At 53.5% G+C, this 18,826-nt stretch overlaps 9 protein-coding genes across 9 annotated transcripts; 5 read left to right on the forward strand and 4 right to left on the reverse strand.

The window, feature by feature from the left end:
• Positions 1–1,467: 1,467 nt before the first annotated feature.
• CCMA1212_003073 (GTP-binding protein rhoC) lies at positions 1,468–2,530 on the reverse strand (the record flags this gene model as incomplete). Its single annotated transcript, XM_073700436.1, has 3 exons — positions 1,468–1,830; positions 1,938–2,141; positions 2,288–2,530. 3 exons carry the CDS (start codon positions 2,528–2,530, stop codon positions 1,468–1,470), a joined length of 810 nt encoding a protein of 269 aa, XP_073561234.1.
• An 851-nt stretch (positions 2,531–3,381) lies between these two features.
• Positions 3,382–4,106, forward strand: CCMA1212_003074 (Elongin-C; the record flags this gene model as incomplete). Its single annotated transcript, XM_073700437.1, has 4 exons — positions 3,382–3,550; positions 3,614–3,662; positions 3,894–4,034; positions 4,085–4,106. The coding sequence occupies 4 exons, from the start codon at positions 3,382–3,384 to the stop codon at positions 4,104–4,106; spliced, it is 381 nt and encodes a 126-aa protein (XP_073561034.1).
• An 808-nt stretch (positions 4,107–4,914) lies between these two features.
• Positions 4,915–6,729, forward strand: CCMA1212_003075 (Lariat debranching enzyme; the record flags this gene model as incomplete). The annotated part of the gene is made up of 3 exons (XM_073700438.1): positions 4,915–4,968; positions 5,051–5,152; positions 5,218–6,729. The coding sequence occupies 3 exons, from the start codon at positions 4,915–4,917 to the stop codon at positions 6,727–6,729; spliced, it is 1,668 nt and encodes a 555-aa protein (XP_073561035.1).
• A 931-nt stretch (positions 6,730–7,660) lies between these two features.
• CCMA1212_003076 (Ribosomal lysine N-methyltransferase set11) lies at positions 7,661–8,888 on the forward strand (the record flags this gene model as incomplete). The annotated part of the gene is made up of 2 exons (XM_073700439.1): positions 7,661–7,780; positions 7,881–8,888. The coding sequence occupies 2 exons, from the start codon at positions 7,661–7,663 to the stop codon at positions 8,886–8,888; spliced, it is 1,128 nt and encodes a 375-aa protein (XP_073561189.1).
• A 242-nt stretch (positions 8,889–9,130) lies between these two features.
• CCMA1212_003077 (uncharacterized protein) lies at positions 9,131–9,772 on the reverse strand (the record flags this gene model as incomplete). Its single annotated transcript, XM_073700440.1, has 1 exon — positions 9,131–9,772. The coding sequence occupies one exon, from the start codon at positions 9,770–9,772 to the stop codon at positions 9,131–9,133; it is 642 nt and encodes a 213-aa protein (XP_073561043.1).
• Positions 9,773–10,431: 659 nt separating this feature from the next.
• CCMA1212_003078 (Macro domain-containing protein) lies at positions 10,432–11,067 on the reverse strand (the record flags this gene model as incomplete). The annotated part of the gene is made up of 1 exon (XM_073700441.1): positions 10,432–11,067. The coding sequence occupies one exon, from the start codon at positions 11,065–11,067 to the stop codon at positions 10,432–10,434; it is 636 nt and encodes a 211-aa protein (XP_073561029.1).
• Positions 11,068–12,832: 1,765 nt separating this feature from the next.
• CCMA1212_003079 (uncharacterized protein) lies at positions 12,833–13,477 on the forward strand (the record flags this gene model as incomplete). Its single annotated transcript, XM_073700442.1, has 3 exons — positions 12,833–12,974; positions 13,086–13,169; positions 13,215–13,477. The coding sequence occupies 3 exons, from the start codon at positions 12,833–12,835 to the stop codon at positions 13,475–13,477; spliced, it is 489 nt and encodes a 162-aa protein (XP_073561030.1).
• Positions 13,478–14,865: 1,388 nt separating this feature from the next.
• CCMA1212_003080 (Elongation factor 3) lies at positions 14,866–18,529 on the forward strand (the record flags this gene model as incomplete). Its single annotated transcript, XM_073700443.1, has 3 exons — positions 14,866–15,149; positions 15,395–18,408; positions 18,471–18,529. Coding segments are annotated over 3 exons (3,357 nt in total), but the record flags the coding sequence as incomplete, so codon positions are not given.
• On the reverse strand, positions 15,375–18,552 carry CCMA1212_003081 (uncharacterized protein; the record flags this gene model as incomplete). The annotated part of the gene is made up of 3 exons (XM_073700444.1): positions 15,375–15,827; positions 15,891–18,389; positions 18,544–18,552. 3 exons carry the CDS (start codon positions 18,550–18,552, stop codon positions 15,375–15,377), a joined length of 2,961 nt encoding a protein of 986 aa, XP_073561391.1.
• Positions 18,553–18,826: the final 274 nt, after the last annotated feature.

Genomic DNA, 18,826 nt, shown 5'->3' on the forward strand with positions numbered 1-18,826 from the left:
CTCATCGGGGACATTGCCGAGGCACGTTTTCCCCCCTTTGTACATGTCATTGTCCTTGTCACCATCTGATCGCTGTTGCTAACATTGTGCTGTGCTGGTGGGTGTGTAGAGCTTCGAGCATGTCCTCGCAAACATCAACAAGCTGAACCGCTCCCTCGAAGCCGTCATCGCCGTACGTCCTCGCCCAAACGCCGTTTCTTAATGCTCCCTCTACAACAAGCCCCCAAGTCCGCGCTTCGATGGATGTTTCGACAAAGGAAAGCTAATGGTTGGAATGGTTACAGGTCGGCAACGAATTCTCCTCCGTAGAAGCCCTCTGGTCGCAATTCGAAAATGTCATGGCCAAGGACGATGAACAAGACACCAACAAAGCCGCTGCTTCGTCACCACAACAACACGATGATACACAACAAGGCGAAGATAATACACGACACGAATGATTTTTGACATACCTACATATATACCCCAGAGAAGAGAGCGAGGCACACAGAGAGAGAAGACTGCCAAGCAGAGGAAAAAAGAAAAGGAACCAACCCAATACGGATTGTATTGCGACATACAGCATGCACGGCGAATAGATACCATACACCCCTCGAACCGAGCAGCTGGCCGAATTACGCTCTGTATAAACTGAACAAAACAAAAATCTACACTATCACTATCACTACAAGCGCGATCGCTGGATCGGAAAATGAGGAACGGAGAAAAAGGGGGACAGAGGAGCAGGGACAGGGGGGGAACAACAGGAGACAGCCGGTAAGGGGGTGCTTGTGTTTGTCTTTGTGTTTGTGCAGTTGTGTGAATCGTGCGTTTGTGTGAATATGATGGATTTTTTTATGTCCCAATCCCCAACCTGATTGAACTCGACAGTATCATGCTACATATGATCAAATGACGCAGAGCGGCTGAAAGAAAGGAAAAAAGCGACAACAGAAATCAAAGAGAACAACGATAATAAAAGCGGAATACTAAAAGACCACACGAGTTTCGCAAAAAAAGGAGAAGATGGAAAAAAAGAAGAAAAGCAGCACCGCCCGCCCAATGTCCAGGTTGCGTTTCAACAGTTTGCTTTTGGTGGCTCTCACACCCGCCCTTCCCTTTCCATGCGTCAAGAGGCAAAGCAGGATCTGAGGCGCAAATCCAAAAAGAAAAGAGGCCGGCTCGAATATGTTAAAATCAACCACGCGGACTCCCGCTTATATACCTGGCTGTACCTTTGTTTCGACGAGAGAGATGCACCAGCAGCTCGTCTCCCCCCCTCCTTCCCCCCAGCTTTCATCGTTTCTTGAAATCGTTGACCATAGCCGTTGGACGTCGTTCGTTCGTAAGGGGCGCAAATCGTCGTTGAGGGTCGTCTGATGGTCATAACAAATTTCACTTGTCCGCGTCCGCAATCCGCTCTCGAGCGCCCAACCAGGTCCTGTTGTCACAGACATGATGAGCGCAAGGAGATGCTGGGCGTGCTCCTTAGAGAAACTGGCACTTTCTCTTCTTCCTCTTGATGCCCCCCACCGCCGGGCCCGATGACTTGCCATCGCCTCCGCCCACGGCCGACGCAGTGGGCGTCTCCAGGTTCCTCCGGTCGTTGGCCACAACGGTCATGATGGCCTGTTCGAAGATTTCGTCGACGCCGCGCATTTCTTTACTGCTGCATTCCATGTACTGCGCGCCCATCTTCTTGGCGACGGCCATGCCCTGTTCCGAGGTGACGGGCGTGAGGCCCTGGGTCTTGAGCATGTCGATGCATGACTTCTTGTGCCGGAGATCTGACTTGAGGCCGACGAGAATCAGGGGGGTGTAAGGGCAGAAATGCAAAACCTCGGGGTACCACTTTTTGTTGCTCAGAGTTAGCAGAGACTTGAGAGTCGCCCCAACCAGTTGAGGCCGGAAATTGGATTCAGGGGAGGGTAGGGGTGGCAGAAAGCTTTGGACATTACCTTGTCCATGACATTGTCCAGCGAATTGGGACAGTCGATGGCGAAGCAGACGAAGATGAGGTCGGTTTCCGGATACGACAGCGGGCGGAGGCGGTCGTATTCTTCTTGGCCGGCGGTATCCCACAGGGCGAGCTCTACCGTCTTGCCGGTGGGCGGGTGCGTCGGGTACGTGATGTAGTTTTCGAATACTGTGGGAACGTATTTCTTTGAGGGCGTCGACAGTCAGTATCCGTCGTGTCGAGGGACAAAGAAAAGGGGAGACGAGAGAAACAAGGGTGGCAAGGCTGGCTGCGTGCGGCTGAGCATGCACAAGGGCACAAGGCAACAACATGAAGGGAGCTTAAGCTTACCTCTGGAAAATAGCCCTGGCTGTAGCTGATGAGCAGACATGTCTTGCCGCATCCACCGTCTCCTACAACGACAATCTTCTTCGAGTATGTCGGGGCCTCCGTTACGTGAGTCGCTGCTGATTCGCGGCCTGACGATGAGCTCATGGTTGTACTGACAGTTCCCTCGCTGGAGCGGGTGCGCTGGCCGCGCCTCTCGTGGCTGCCCATCGCATACTGCGAGTTGCGGTTCTGATACGCCGCCATGGTGCAATTCGGATGCGGATGCGTCTCGAGGGGCGCTCGGGGATTCGAGAGCCTTGTCTCAGGTTCAACAGCCGCCCGTCTCTTCTTGTCGTCGCTGTCGCCTCGTCTCCTGGTTCCTGCTCAAACAAAGAAATAGGAGTGGGCACCGCGGCGGGAAACAAACAAGGCGGAACGGGGTTGGTTTCGCCCTGGCAAGCGCTTGGGATGCAAGCAAGAGAAAAAAGGGAACAATGCGGTGTAAGGGAAACAAAAAAAGAAATAATAAAGAGATGAAAGAAGAAGACGAAAAGAGGTTTCGCGGCGGTGTGGGAGTCGAGATTCGCGGCGAGACGAGCTTGTTGGAACTGGTCTTTGGTAGCGCAGGCCCCCGTTGGCGGAAGGGTTGCAGAAAAAGAGTCGACGAGACGGGCCAGAGGCTGGGGGCGGGAGAGGATGACGATGTTGTAAGCTATGGATGCACCAAGGCGCTTTGGCTCTGCTGTTGCTGTTCGCTCCGGGCAACGAGACTGTTGGTGGGACAGAGACGGCTGCTGCAGCTGGCCTCGACAACGGGGCTGAATGAAGAGGAAGCCCAAATGGCTGGTTAAACAGTTGGCCCGGCAACGGCTGTGGCGGTGCACTGACGTGACGCCGAGAAAGTGGCTGGTTCAGTGGCTGGGGCCTGGTTTGTTCCGCCGAGGCTGGCCCGTGCATTAGCCGCGAGCGAAAATTCTACACCGGACGCGTGTGTGTGTGAGGAAATTGCATCGATACCTCAGGTATAAATCTTTTTTCTCTTCTTCTTCCACCTTTTTCTCCTTTGCCCTTTTCTTACTTCTTCTTCTTGTGCTTCTGATTATTCTTCTTCTACCATGCTTCACACAAGCAGCCAGCCATACGCCAGCATCACCATCACCATGGACGACCTCGCACCGCCCAGCAAATACGTCACCCTCGTCTCCGGCGACGGATTCGAGTTTGTCGTGCTGCGCGAGGCTGCCATGGTGAGCCCCATTATCAAGGGCATGCTGGATCCGAGGAGTGCGTCAAGATGAAGGAAGAACAGCCATCTGTGTCTCTTTACCTGCTCACACGTCTGCGCAGGTCAGTTCGTCGAGGCTCAGCACGCCCGATGCGTGTTCCAAGAGATGAGGTGAGAATGAGCGTCTGGCACTTCAGATCGAATGCCGTGGGATGACGATACTCTTCTGAGCATCTCCTCGACAGAACGCTGCCATCTCTACCGGCCTTGCTGTCTGGAACGAGATGTGCTCGCTGGTCTGGCTGATGTTGCACTACACTTGAACCGACACATTTGCATTGGATCGGCCTTGCTACCATGATCGCAATGGTGTTCTGATCCTGACTGGCTGACTCACGACAGCGGAACGGTTCTCGACAAAGTTGTCGAGTACTTCCACTACTGGTACCGCTACAAAGACAGCGAAGACGTGCCCGACATGGACATTCCTGTAGAGCTGTGCCTCGAGTTGCTGGCCGCAGCCGATTACCTGGGCTTGGACCAGTAAGCCATGTGGGAGTCGAGCTACTGGCGCTTCTAACCTTGATTGACAGGGCCAACATGAGCACGAAATGAGACCTTTTACCTTCTTTTTCTTTTGATACGACGACATGATACCACACAGATGACGAAGACCTAGAAGAGGGAAAGATACAAACAATGACAGACGAACCACAGCAGCCTGTTGTCCCTACCTCGAATGTGACACGCTCCCTTCTGTTACACCATCTCAGCATATGCGTTCCTCTCTCACTTCTCCGTGGGTTGAACGTCTATTAGATTTGGAAGATTGATTGCCTCCCTCTCACTCTGCTTGACTCACAGTTCTCCCGTTGAGATCTCGCTTTTTTTGTAGGGGCACATGCCTTTTTGACGGCTTCGTAGACGTAGAGCGACGTGTATCTGCTGCATCTGCTCCTAGTACGGATACAATGCGCATAATAGCTTCTCCCATGATACTCTGTAATCTCTTGTTGGAAAAGCAATGAGAGGAAAGATGCCTACCTGCACGCAAGATTTGTTCTTCTCTGATATCAATCGCATCACTGCTTGCGTCCTCGTGGAAGTGGCGTATGAAAATGCTGCGACTCGATTCTAGCCACAGTGGCTGCCTAACTCGCCATGACACATTCATCTGTCCTTCCACCTTGCGGAAGAAAAAAAAAAGTTCCCACCACTTTCAACCCGTTCAAGCTGCAATCTGCCTCTGTTGAGTGGATTGGATGTATCGTCGTCTCATCTAACGCGAATGCCATTCGCTTTCTGTGCTGGCCGTTGCATCATACACTCTTTTCGTCCCGCCCAGTTGCCGTGGACGCGCGCTAGACACCAGCCAGTCACCACCACTCTTTTTCGACACCACTTCAGTGACTCGAGCTCCGAAATGGCCGCTGAAACGTTTGAATCGCAGGGCGTTCGAATTGCTGTCGAGGGCTGTGTGAGTCCCCATCTCTCTCTGCCTCTACTGTGGCTTGTTTGCCTAGTGAGAATGGCGTCAATTGACCAGTTTTCATCGCCAGGGCCATGCCAAACTCAACGCGATATACGCTTCCGTAGAGCAATCTGCCAAGGAGCGCGGCTGGGATGGCGTCGACTTGCTCATCATCGGCGGAGACTTTCAGGTACGTTCTTCCCGTGTCCTCACGGGGCTGATTCGCCTCGATTTGCAAGCTACTGATACCCGTAGGCTGTGCGCAATGCCGCCGACTTGACCGTCATGTCGTGCCCCGTCAAGTATCGCAAGCTCGGCGACTTCCAGGAGTACTACTCCGGCAGCAGGAAAGCTCCCTTCTTGACCATATTCATTGGCGGCAATCACGAGGCCGCCTCGCACTCCTGGGAGCTCTACTACGGCGGCTGGGTTGCCCCCAACATCTACTACCTCGGCGCTGCCAACGTGATACGGCTGGGACCAATCCGTATTGCTGGCATGTCCGGCATCTGGAGAGGCATGAACTACCGCAAGCCGCACTACGAAAGGCTTCCGTTCAATGGCAGCGACGTCAAGTCGTTTTACTCGGTCCGAGAGATTGATGTCCGCAAGCTCCTGTTGCTACAGTCGCAGGTTGATATTGGCCTGAGTCACGACTGGCCACGCCAGGTCGAGACTCACGGAGATTCCAACAGACTGTTCCGAGACAAGCCGTTTTTCAGACAAGAGTCTATGGAAGGGTCCTTGGGCAGCGTGGCTGCTGAGTACGTCATGGACCGCCTACGGCCGCCGTACTGGTTCTCTGCGCATCTGCATGTCAAATTTGCCGCTCTCAAGAAGTACGATGCGCCAAAGGCGGAAGAGGCCGTACAAGCGGCCAACCCTCCTGAAACTGCACCTCCTATGCAAGATAACCCGGACGAGATTGACTTGGACATGGACGATGAGGATGTTAACCAGCCTGATGATGCCCCCAAAGAAACAACTACACAAGCCCCAGAGGTCGAGGCGAAAGATCAAGCCGAGGACGCGACTGGCTCTGTGCCGGAAGATTTGAGAGCGCAGTTGCCGGCATCATTCGCTCGTCCTACGGAAAGGGTGAGGCGCACGCCCGGCCAGCCAGTCCCTCCCGGCATCAAAAATACAGAAGTCCGGTTCCTAGCGTTGGACAAGTGCCTGCCTGGGCGACATTTCCTTCAGCTATGCGAGGTTCAGCCCTTTGACAAAGAGCAGCTGTCGTTACATCCACCTCAGGCCTCGGGCCCTCGATATCGACTCCAGTACGATCCCGAGTGGTTGGCCATCACCCGTGCCTTTCACAAGTTCAACGTCTTTGGCGACATCGCAGCCCAAGTACCCGAAGACCTGGGCGAAGAGAACTATCTCCCCATGATTGAGGCAGAGAGGGCATGGGTCGAGGAGAACATTGTGCAAAAGGGGAAGCTGGAGGTGCCGGAGAACTTTGAGCAGACGGCGCCGCCGTACGTTCCCGGGACGCCTGAGATTGTCAATGAGCAGCCGTACGAGTACACGAACCCACAGACTGCGGCCTTCTGCGAGCTCTTGGGCGTCGACAACCTGTGGGATGCTAGCGCGGAGGAGAGGAAGCAGAGGAGGGCTAGGGGGCCGATTGAGGTGCATCACATGCGTCGCGGTGGTGGAGGTGGAGGCGGAGGCGGAGGCGGCAGAGGGAGAGGGGGAGGGGGCCGTGNGGACGAGGAGGGTTCTACGGAAGGGGGTAGTCTCATAGTTGGTGGAATTGTGTGAAATTGTGAGCTGCAAGTTGTTTGTAGAAGCTGGCCATCTACTAAGGTGTCCAAGTGGTGGAGGAATCTCGATTTCCACATATGTTGGGCAAATTAGCATGCGCTTTCAGCAATACTGAGGTATTAATATCCAAGCAGTGGATGATTTTAACCCCCCTGATAACAAGCCTTGTTGTTGACCAGGAAATGAACTGTGGATGCCGGTGGGATAGGAGGTTCCTCTGGTGTTTGTTTACCCACTTGCCTCATGTATGTACAAGGAAATGTGCTAATGCACGTCTTACCGGATACTAAAGGTAGCCATCAATGCGTGATCCCATTGCCAACGAATAGGATCTCCAGGCATCGGTTTTTCGTCAGAGGCCCACACGCATCATGTAGATTAACTATCGACGAACATGTTGATGGGGAGATTCAAAGTAAACAACTCAGTTTGTTGTTGTCATAACCGTTTCAATGTTTGTTCTCAGAATGACAAAAGGCGAATAATATCAACGCGAGATTACATAATGTACTCCGTAGGCATGCCTTGAATCCTGGTTCTGTATGCAATCCTCTCGGGCCGAGCGATTTTCCTGTGACCCGGATTTCGGAATAATAGCGGACGCCAATATAGAAGCCCAAAAAAGATGGCATCGTGGGCTTGTTTGTACCCATCCCTTTTAGGGACATGACGAAAGGATGACAGTTAGGCGGATAACCCGAAATACTTCACTAACAGGCGAAACAACAGGGATATCGTGATGAAGGCTTAACAAGCCAGGGAACCGTCTCAGGGGAAATTCCGTGGCTCCTCATCTTCGACATTCTTTGCTCTATGACCATTCCCTCCTTTTTCAGCCGACATATCGAGTCTTGTGCCCAATTGCATTTCCTTTGTCCCATACCCCATTCATTGACGTTATCGAATACCTTAATACCTATCTGATAAAATGGGGCATCTGCAAAACCTCATCTCATGGGCCAAATCCCAAGGCGTCACCGTCAACGGCATCCAGCCCAGCAAGATCCCCGGCCGAGGCACCGGCATCCTCGCCACGCGCAAAATAAAGGTACTACCGCGTTAAGAAAAAAAAAAAACAAAAAAAGGGATCTTTGGTGGCGTTTGTCTGCACTTGCGGGGTCTAACCTTTTGTTGCTTGCCGAAAATAGGCCCAAGAGGAGATCCTGAGAGTGCCTCCCCGGGTTCTCCGCTGTCTGGAATCGGTGCCGTTGAGAGTGAAGGAGAAGTTGCCCGCGGACACGACCATTCAGGCGCTGCTTGCGGCCGATCTAGCACTTGACAAGAGCGCGAATTGCATGCCCTGGAAAGCCGTGCTGCCCAAGATGGCTGATTTTGAGGCGGGCATGCCGATGCTCTGGCCTCGGGAGCTGAAGGACCTCTTGCCTCTGGAGTCACAAGTCACTCTTCAAGGGCGAGAGGCAGAGTTTCAAGACAACTGGAACGACTTCAAGGAAGCGTTTCCGGACGTTCCGCGTGAAGAATATACATATGCCTGGCTGGCCGTCAACACGCGCTCGTTTTACAATGAGACGCCCGAGACGTTAAAGTACTCCTGGGAAGACAGGCTGGCGCTGATCCCCGTGGCGGACTTGTTCAATCATGCAGATGACGGGTGTAAAGTGTATTATTCGCCGGAGGGATACCATGTCGTCGCTGATCGAGCGTATAAGAAGGGCGACGAGCTGCTCATTTCGTACAGCAGCCATTCCAACGACTACAACTTGCTCGAGTACGGCTTCGTCCCTGATGAGAATCCGTCGGATGACGTATACATTGACGATGTGGTGTTTCCAAAGTTGAGTGAGAGTCAGAAAGCTGAGCTCCAGAGGCGGGATTTGCTGGGAGAGTATCCTTTGGGGTCTCTATCTGAAGAGTATCGCCGTACGCAGGGGGTTTTGCGTCTGCTCTGTTGTACGACGGAGGAGTTTCATGCTTTTCTTGATGGTAAGGAGGTGGGAGGGCTTGTTCAGGACCGGGTGGATGCGTATCTTGTGGAGCTTCTTGGTGAGTTTCTGAGGGATGTTGTTGCGAGGCGAGTGCGGCAGGTCGAAGAGCTGAAAGTTGGTCGGGAAGAACAGAGAGCGCTTCTGGCGAAGCGATGGAGGCAGATTGAGGGTCTTGTAAGGCAGAAGATGGAAATGACGGGGAGAATCTGATGATGGCTCTGCAAGATGGCTGGTTCAAGTGGACTTGTGGGATAGACATGGACGTGATAGTTCAGCACATTTACATGAAGACGCACATATGGAAGCTCCGGAGTTGACATATTCCAAGGTACCATTGGGCAATTGATGCCTTTGAAGATTTCCATCAATCTGGTTGTTGGGATTTGCAATGCCACTCAGACATTCCTTCTTAACAGACATCATATACAACGTGCTATTCAAACTACGAAGCCCTACTTTGGCCTCAACAGATAACAATAATGATATATATTCGGATCCGTCACCTCCTTCTTCGCCGTCAGGACCTTTTCCAAAACCTCGACATCAAACGGCAATCCCTCCAAGTCGAACCTCGCCGCAGAATAGCTCAACGACACCCAGGCCGCGCCATCCGCAAGACACTCCCTCACGCAATGCGCCATCCGACGGACTTGCTCTTCTCCGCCACACGAAATCGCGTCTACGGTGCTCTTATCGACCACGAGATCGAACTTCTCGTTGATGGGGCTACAAGTTTCTGATGAAGTGCTTTGGCTTGATGATGGGATGTGGAGGAGTGATTTCGTGGCATCGGCGACTGCATACTTCATCCTCACATCGCCAAAGGCTTGCCGCTCGAGCTGCTGCCCTCTTTCAATGGCTAATGGCTCGTAATCCACGTTTGTGACGTCTGAGAAGCCGAGACGGCGGAAATGATTGTGCAAGTCACTTGTTCCGCAGCCAATGTTCAGAATCCGAGCGGACGTGCGGTCGAGATTGCTGAGAAGGGGCTTTATGATGGCGATGAAGTCGCTGGAGCTGAGGAGCCATTCGAAGGAGGATTCGGTGGAAAACCGGCGATGCCAGTATTCTTGCTGGTCATAGTCTGCAGGCATGTTTTTGTGCCTCCAAGGAAGATGGAGCGGAACAGGAGAATGGACTGATGCTTCAAAAATGAAAAGGTGCAGTGAAGAAGAATAAGTCGTTGGAAAAGCAGAGATAAGGCTTCTGAGGCTGGCGAGAGAAGGGGGCTTAGTGGGGCCTGAGCAAGAGATGATTTCAAAATTACAACAGAAATACAGAGAATCTGAGAGGTTTGAAGTTTGTACGTTTGACTTGAGAATGGACATCCAGTAGTTCGATATCCCTTTGCGCACGAGGATCATGGCGGTTATACATATGTGATCACACTTCTGGTCCCTCGATGGATGCAACTATAAAGTGCTTTGGATGAGACGTGCGACCTAGATGAATGCGTTGATCACGATCCAGTAGATCGTCCCTGGTAAATTGACGTCTATGCAGGTGCCCGCGGCTCGCAACTACTCTCCTAAAATCTAGAATAGCTCTCCTCCGGAAGATGCCTCATTAGAAACCGTAAACGCCAAAAAGATTTAACCCGACTTTCCTTTGCTTGCTGATCTCTTGCTAGCCAGCCTTTAGAGTGTTCTCGGGGTTGGCAACTCATTCTCAGTAGGGGGAAAGTAAAGACTATTGACAACTCACATTAGCAGAAGCCTTTGGAGCAGAGACAAGAAGAGTGGATTGGGAGATCTCACGGAAGAACGGAGTTGTACGCGTTCACATCCTTGTCGAGAAATGTGACAAAGATGACGCGCTGGATCTTGCCCTCAGTGTCCTGCTGCTCCAGAAAGTCCCGGACGACGCTGCAGGCCACATGGGCCGCCTTGTCGGCGGGATAGCCGTAGACGCCGGTGCTGATGCCGCTGAAGGCGATGGAGGCGCAGTCGTTCTCGACGGCAGTGCGCAGGCAGGCCTGGTAGCAGCTGCGCAGGAGGGGCTCGCTGGCGGCCTGGCCCTCGTAGACGGGGCCGACGGTGTGGATCACGTTGCGGGCGGGGAGGTTGTGGCCGGCGGTGATGACGGCGTCGCCGGTGGCACAGCCGCCGGGGTAGCGGGCGAGGCACTCGCGGACGAGGCCGGGGCCGGCGGCGGCGTGGATCGCGCCGTCAACGCCGCCGCCGCCGCGGAGGGAGTTCTTGGCGGCATTGACGATGGCGTCGGCGGCGAGGGTGGTGATGTCTGTGCGGACGAGGCTGACGCGGCGGTTGATGTCCTGCGAGGGCTTGCGCAAGGGAGCCGTGGGCAAGTCCGAGGGGAGGCGCCCGGAGCTATAGAGGTGGCCGATGGTGGGCAGGTCGGCTATGTTGCGGACGACTCTGGACGGCATTTTTGCGGTGGTGAAGGCCTTGTGATGGGGAGAGGAGGATGTGAGGCTGAGTTTGGGTGCTGGTTGTTATGGTCAGAATGTTGGTGTTTCGAAGTTGATTGTCGAGGATGATGATGAGATGATGATGCGAGCTACGTTACCCTGGTGCTTTATATGGTTGCTCAGCGTCAAGGCAACAGATTTTGAAGCGCGGAGCTGCTCGCCTGGCATAAAGGAAGAATGAGAGAAGAGGTGAAAGAAGGAAAAGAAGGAGAAGAAGAAGAAGACGAAATCGAACAATGGTTCTGAGCGAGATGAAAGAACAATGGAAGCTGCGCAGGTTGAGCGAGTTGCTGGGGAAAGTCAATTGCCCGCACGTGGCTGTGGCGTATCGATACCAAATTCAAGATTGGAGCAGACGTGCGAATGACGATGTGCAAACAAAGGACTTGGCAATCTCGCTCAATAAACCATTGTCCAATCGAAGGCCGATATATTTGACGCATGCAGTGAGAGTACTCGATACTCCTCGCCGGGGCTCTCAATTCGTGCTGAGTTGTTTTGCTGCAGTTGTCTCCGCAGTGGAAATGGACGATGCCTCTTCGTGTCTTGAGCTCATTGTGGTATCTTTCTCAGCTCAGCGCCAGTTCTCTCTTTGATTCAAGCTGTTATCGTGCGGAGAAGGGAATTGAGGCCATATGCGATACCATAGCACGCTGGTCGTATAGTGACTCTTTACTTCGTACTTCGTGAGCACCTCCGCCTCACGAGATTGCCACTACTGCTCCCATTCACAACAAGACAACGCGAAACATTCCACTACGAAATTTGCAACTCCCTTTAATTTTTTTTACGTTTCCTATCATTCTTTATTCTTACAAGCACATTCGTTCACTACAACTCTTTTGCAACTGTGATCATGCTAACTAGCTCTATGCAAGGAGACTCTGCCACATCACCTCCATATGCCAGAGGTATCTCTCAGCTTAGGGCGAAAGGAGAGACAGTAATACATAATTCCGGCCATTTCACCTAAAATTGGCATCTCACGTAGTAATACTACCTGTAACTCCTATACTTTTGCGTTGTGGTCCTTGGTCCTTTGTGTATTACTTTTGGGGGAATTGTGGAAAGAAACTGGCTGGCGATCTATGAAAGGTCGTCTGATCCGTGCTCTTTTAGCCACGCTAATATGCCAGTGCATCCCTTTAACTCAAAAGGACTTTCTGCAGCTGGAATTGCTGGATCTGTGTTGTAGAAGCAGGTTGCTTGTAGGCTCATTGTCAGTATGCGTCCTGCAGCCAAGCCACGGTGTTGCACAACAGACAGAACCATTCTCTACATATTCTATGGTGCTAACACTCTAGACCGATAGCACAACCTTATAGACATTCATATAAAGTCCATAGAATTTCCACCCTTTAAATAGAATAATGGTAGAGCAGGGCAAAAGGAGGGTGGAGAGCAACTGTCTTCTGGCGTCCGTGGTCTCAGACCCTATAAGCAGAGAAAACAAAGAACTGTCAAAGAGCCTTGTTCCGGAATTAGAAGGAAGACACACAAGTATACTCAGGACTCCTTGTGTGCAACACGATAAAGGTCAAAATTGGGCCAATTATAGCCCCGACCTGAGAAGAAGAACGACATTAACCAAGGATATCGTTTCGATGGCACTTCAAAACAGCGGAGCGGCCAAGTCTGAAGTCGCGTTTACACTTTGGAACCTGTGCAAACTGATAGATCAAGCACACCAGTAGGAAAACCATGTCGGATGGAATAAAGCGAGATGGGATACTTCGTACTGTGTTCCGATACTGTATCTGTAGATGGACGAGGTGGCGAGGAGATGGAAGTCGGAGGCGATATCGAATATTTTGATGAGTCAGCAGTCAAGGTCAATCGACGAACCCAGCACCTGCTCTTTGACGGTAAGGCATCCGAGTCACGATAACCGCTCGCTGCTGATGAGTCTATTATCCAACCCTGTACGGCAACTTTCGTGTAGTGCCTATTGACATCGCGGTGATACATAACAGCAGATGGGCGTCAATCCATGACAGACAAACCACACTGGCGACGTCTACCTAGAGTTCGAGCCCCAGCTATGCCGCACTTGACAGTGGGTGAGTCCCAGCTAGTAGCGAACATGGGCTGACCACATGGAGCAGAGACTGCAGACTGGACTCTGGGGCCCCGCGATGGTGGTGGATCATGGCGATGCGATAGATCCGAGGAATTTGGCGATGGATTGTCTGGCTGCAGGATGGCAGTTGGAACTGGCCATCTCGAGATCAGTAGCACTGCTTCGACCCGACCATGGGTAGTCACATCCCATCTTGCCTACGTTCTTCGTGCAGACAGAATACACGCACAACACCATGGAGTGCGTGCTGCTAGTTTTGGGCACTTCCCCACGCCGTCTCTCTCTTAACCAACCACTGAGGCGGACGGGAGGTGGCAACGTGGCGCCAAAGCTGGACAAGAATGGCAGGCCGAGTTTATCTCGACTTTTTTGGCCTTGTGTCAGCCCCACCGCTGCCGTGAAAGGCCTACGAGTATTGCATTTGTGATCGGGTTACAGCGTGAAGGTGAAGGATGCGCTGACAACGCAGCGGCCTGTCTGTCTTACGGGTCTGTCCCCCCGCCTGAGCAGAGAACGAGACACAGAAAACATGCCAGGCAGCCCGGCTGGAGCGAAAAGGTGTGAGAGCTTCTGACACCGCCCGAGCCCTCATGCAGGACCATCGCAGGCTGCACATTGCCATACCTGATGGCCAAGGGACCAATGAGTGCCGCTTCAGATTTGGAGGGGGACCGCTCCATCTGCAGGGGCGGATCCCGCTGGGACAAGTGTGTGAGACATCAGCAATCGGTTTTGGATCAACGCGTGGCGGCAGATCACAGGAGTATGCACCATAGTGCGTCCCACACCAGACTTTGCCCCAGGCACGACTACCGACGTCGATATTGCCATCATTATTCAGCGTTCAGAAGCCTGCGGTAACTGCGTCCATCTCTTTCATCCGCGAATCCGATAGGGGCGTCGCCGCGAGGCTAGATGATCTCTGTGCTGTTCGGCAAGATGGTTGCGCAAGAGAGGCGGCCAGTGAAGGCACCTTGCGGTTGACAGGCTGCCCTGTGTGTATCGCAGAAATCCCATTGGCTACGTAGTAAGCCATAACGGAAGGGGGGGTAGATGGGAAAGGACGGACGAAAGAGTAACCTGTATGTCCTTGTGCATAACGTACGGCAGTACATACAGTGATTACCGAAGTCGATGGAATTGTTGAGACCTGCAAAGCCTCAAACCTTCCAAGAGACTTCGATGCTTCTAAAGCCTCTGTGGCGTCTCGAGTCCTTTCTCTTCCGCCACCGAGGAGGAGCCAGAGGCTGTCGATTCTCACTCAAACGCCTCACCGCCCATGCTTTGCACAGGGTTTGCCCAAATACAGCTTAGCGCGCCGCTGATAAAGCTGATAAGCGTCGCCTCGCCCAATGGAGGGGCAGCGAAAAAAATCTTTTTGGGCTGCCCGACTTTAGCCACACACCCCGCGAAAGTGGAAAAAAAAAAAAAAGTTTTTGGGTCGCAGCCTTTTGCCATATAATAACTGTTGCCGCCCTCCCACTTCTTCTCCCTCTTCGATCTTACCTCCATCTCCCTTCATTTTTCCCTCCTTCATCTTTGGTCGTCAGTGTTTCTTGACGAATCTTGGACTTGTCTCTTCTCTTACAGTCCCTTTCGTTTTTCATTGACGAGTTGTTCTTTGGTTCCTCCCCATCGAACAGCCCCGCCGTTTTCATCCAACAAGTTCAAAAAAGCCTCGATACGGCAGAGTCGATTCCTCCATCGTCTCTGTTGACTTCGCGATCGAAAAGTCCCTACTTCGAGTAGAATCGACTCCGATCGCCTCTTTTCAAATTCCGACTTCTATAACCCTTTCCCTCGACATCACCGACAACATGTCTACCGAGTCCGTCAAGGTTCTGGACGAGCTCTTCCAGAAGCTCTCCGTCTCCAAGGAGGCCGCCGAGATCAACGAGGCTGCTCAGGAGATTGCCAGCTTCATCAACGGCCGCATCGACGACCAGGCTGTCCCTGACAAGTAAGTCTACTCTTTGCAATGTTTTTTTTTTTTTGGACAACTTGTCCCCTTTTTCCACAGGCGGGGAAAACTTTTTTTCGCGGCGTCTGTGTCTCACTGCCCCCCGCCACTCATAGCGGGGTCAGGCCTACAAACCCCTACGCTCAGTGGCTACAGTAGCTGCCGAAGTCGCTAAAAAAAGTTTTCATTCCGCTGTGGCACATGATTTACCAGTGATGATTGGTATTAACAAGTTCTCTCAATAGAATCATCGACGATCTCAAGAAGGGCCTCACCAACAAGAAGGACGCCGCTGCTCGTGACAGGGCCGCCATTGCCGTCGAGAACATTGCCCGTCATTCTGAGCTTGGCGCCAATGTCGAGCCCTACCTCGTCGTTCTTCTGCCCGAGCTGCTGACCGCTGCCGGCGCGAAGCCTCCTGCGAAGAACAAGGACAAGAAGAAGGGCGCTGCCAAGACCGAGGCCTCTTACGCTGAGGCTCCCCCGAGCCCTGCCTACGCCGCTGTCCTGGCTGTCGCCGAGGCCATCAAGGGTAATGCCGTCAAGAGTGCTCTGCCTTGCGTCATGGCCGCCATCAAGGAGGATCAGGCCAAGCCTACCTCCAAGATGGCTGCTCTGGACTTCATCCTCACTCTGGTCAAGAAGGCTCCTGCTCAGCTTTCCTACCGTGTTCCCGACCTGATTCCCGTCGTCTCTGAGGCCATGTGGTCAACTGCGGGCGAGGTGTCGGCTCACGCCTACAAGGTCATGGAGAACATCTGCCAGCTCATCGTCAACAAGGATATCGAGCGATTCATTCCCGAGCTCATCAAGTGTGTTGCTCAGCCCGACAGGGTCCCCCAGACTGTCCACCTTCTCGGTGCCACCACCTTCGTCACCGAGGTCCAGGAGCCCACCCTTGCTCTCATGGTCCCTCTGCTGAGCCGTGGTCTCAAGGAGAACGACACCGCCATCAAGCGAAAGTCTGCTGTCATTGTTGACAACATGTGCAAGCTCGTCGACGACCCCAACATCGTCGCTCCCTTCTTGGACAAGATGATTCCCGGCCTCAAGGAGAACTACGACACCCTTGCCGATCCCGAGGCTCGTGAGAAGACCAAGCAGGCCCTCGACACCCTTTGCCGTGTCGGCAACGTCGTCGACGGCAAGATCCCCGAGGCCCGCAACGACGGCGATGTCAAGATCGTCCTTGCCAAGCTCAAGGAGATCCTGACCCCCCGCTACGCTTCCCTGCTCGAGAAGATGGAGCCTGTCGCTGAGTACATTGCCGCCATTGCCGGCCAGCTCATCGACATGAAGGAGACCGACGCCCTTGTCTGGGTCGAGAGCCTGAAGCCCTACGTTGCCGTCATCACCGGCATCGACAACGCTGAGGCCACTGTCGACGCTCTGCGCAAGCGTGCTTCTCCCGGCGCTGCCGAGGAGGCTGAGGGCGAGGCCGATGACGAGGAGGGCGAGGATCTCTGCAACTGCACCTTCTCTCTTGCCTACGGTGCCAAGATCCTGCTCAACCAGACCCACCTCCGCCTCAAGCGCGGTCAGCGTTACGGTCTCTGCGGTCCCAACGGTTCCGGCAAGTCTACCCTCATGCGTGCCATCAACAACGAGCAGGTCGAGGGCTTCCCCAAGCAGAGCGAGGTCAAGACCGTCTTCGTCGAGCACGACCTTGACTCCGCCGACACTGAGATGACCACCATTGACTGGACCATGAAGAAGCTGGCCGAGGCCAAGGTCGAGGTCTCTCAGGAGGACGTCGAGAAGCGCCTCGTTGAGTTCGGCTTCACCGAGCAGATGATCAAGGGCGAGATTTCCGCTCTGTCTGGTGGTTGGAAGATGAAGCTGGCTCTGTGCCGTGCCGTCTTCGAGGCCCCCGATATCCTGCTTCTCGACGAGCCCACCAACCACTTGGACGTGAAGAATGTCAAGTGGCTCGAGGACTACCTCATCAACTCCCCCTGCACTTCCATCATCGTCTCTCACGACTCTGGCTTCCTCGACAACGTCTGCCAGCACATCATCCACTACGAGCGATTCAAGCTCAAGCGCTACCGTGGTAACCTGAAGGAGTTCGTCAAGCGTGTTCCTTCTGCCAAGTCCTACTACGAGCTCGGCGCCTCCGAGATTGAGTTCACCTTCCCCGAGCCCGGTTTCCTCGAGGGTGTCAAGACCAAGGCCAAGGCTATCCTGCGTGCCACCAAGATGTCCTTCCAGTACCCCGGCACCTCGAAGCCCCAGATCAGCGACATCAGCTTCCAGTGCTCTCTGGGCTCTCGTATTGCCGTCATTGGTCCCAACGGTGCTGGCAAGTCTACCCTGATCAACGTCCTCTGCGGTGAGCTCATCCCCACTGGCGGTGAGATCTACCAGCACGAGAACATCCGTATCGCCTACATCAAGCAGCACGCCTTTGCCCACATCGACAACCACCTCGACAAGACGCCTTCCCAGTACATCCAGTGGCGTTTCCAGACTGGTGAGGATCGTGAGACCATGGACCGAGCCAACAAGATCATCACCGAGGCCGATGAGGAGGCCATGAACAAGATCTTCAAGATCGAGGGTACTCAGCGTCGTGTCATTGGCATCAACGCCCGCAGAAAGTTCAAGAACAGCTACGAATACGAGTGTTCGTTCGCTCTGGGTGAGAACGTCGGCATGAAGAACGAGCGCTGGGTTCCCATGATGAGCGCCGACAACGTTTGGCTGCCGCGTAACGAGCTGCTGGCCTCTCACCAGAAGATGGTCGCCGATGTCGACATGAAGGAGGCCCTCGCCTCCGGTCAGTTCCGACCTCTGGTCCGAAAGGAGATTGAGGCCCACTGCGCCAACTTCGGTCTGGATGCCGAGCTGGTCTCTCACTCTCAGATGCGCGGTCTGTCTGGTGGCCAGCGTGTCAAGACTGTCCTGGCTGCTTGCTCGTGGCAGCGACCCCACTTGATCGTCCTTGACGAGCCTACCAACTACCTGGACCGTGACTCTCTGGGTGCCCTGTCCAAGGCCCTGAAGAAGTTCGAGGGTGGTGTCATCATCATCACTCACTCTGCCGAGTTCACCAAGGACTTGACTGAGGAAGTCTGGGCTGTCATGGACGGCAAGATGACTCCTTCCGGCCACAACTGGGTCCAGGGCCAGGGTTCCGGCCCCCGCCTCAAGGAGGACGACGATGAGGAGGAGAAGTTCGACGCCATGGGCAACAAGATTGTCTCCAACAAGAAGAAGGCCAAGCTGTCTTCTGCTGAGCTGCGAAAGAAGAAGAAGGGTAAGTCAAATCTCCATGATGTGCTAAGAAGGATATTTCTGATCACTAACATGTTACTGCAGAGCGTATGGCCCGCCGAAAGCGTGGTGAGGAGGTGTTCAGCGACGAGGATGAGCTGTAAACGATTCAACATACCCCCCACATCATGGCATCTCGATGACGCCTAGTCCCTTGACGACTTAGAGCTTTCTTTTTCTTGTTTCTTTTTTTTTTCTTTTGCTGATGAAATTAACGGATTGGTAACGGAAAAGTTGCGATGCCTTGTTGCAATTTGCATGCTCGGGCCGCCCATAGAGAGGGCCTTCTCAATAGACTGCTGGTCTGGATGAGTGCGAGGTTTTACGACGTGGGGATGGAGGACCCCCGTGTTGGAACAACACCTTGCACCTTGGGCTATAGAGGGAAGGCGGACGGTAGA

This window comes from Trichoderma ghanense (genome assembly GCF_004382785.1).
Source record: "Trichoderma ghanense strain CCMA-1212 chromosome Unknown scaffold_2, whole genome shotgun sequence".
NCBI lineage: Eukaryota > Fungi > Ascomycota > Sordariomycetes > Hypocreales > Hypocreaceae > Trichoderma > Trichoderma ghanense.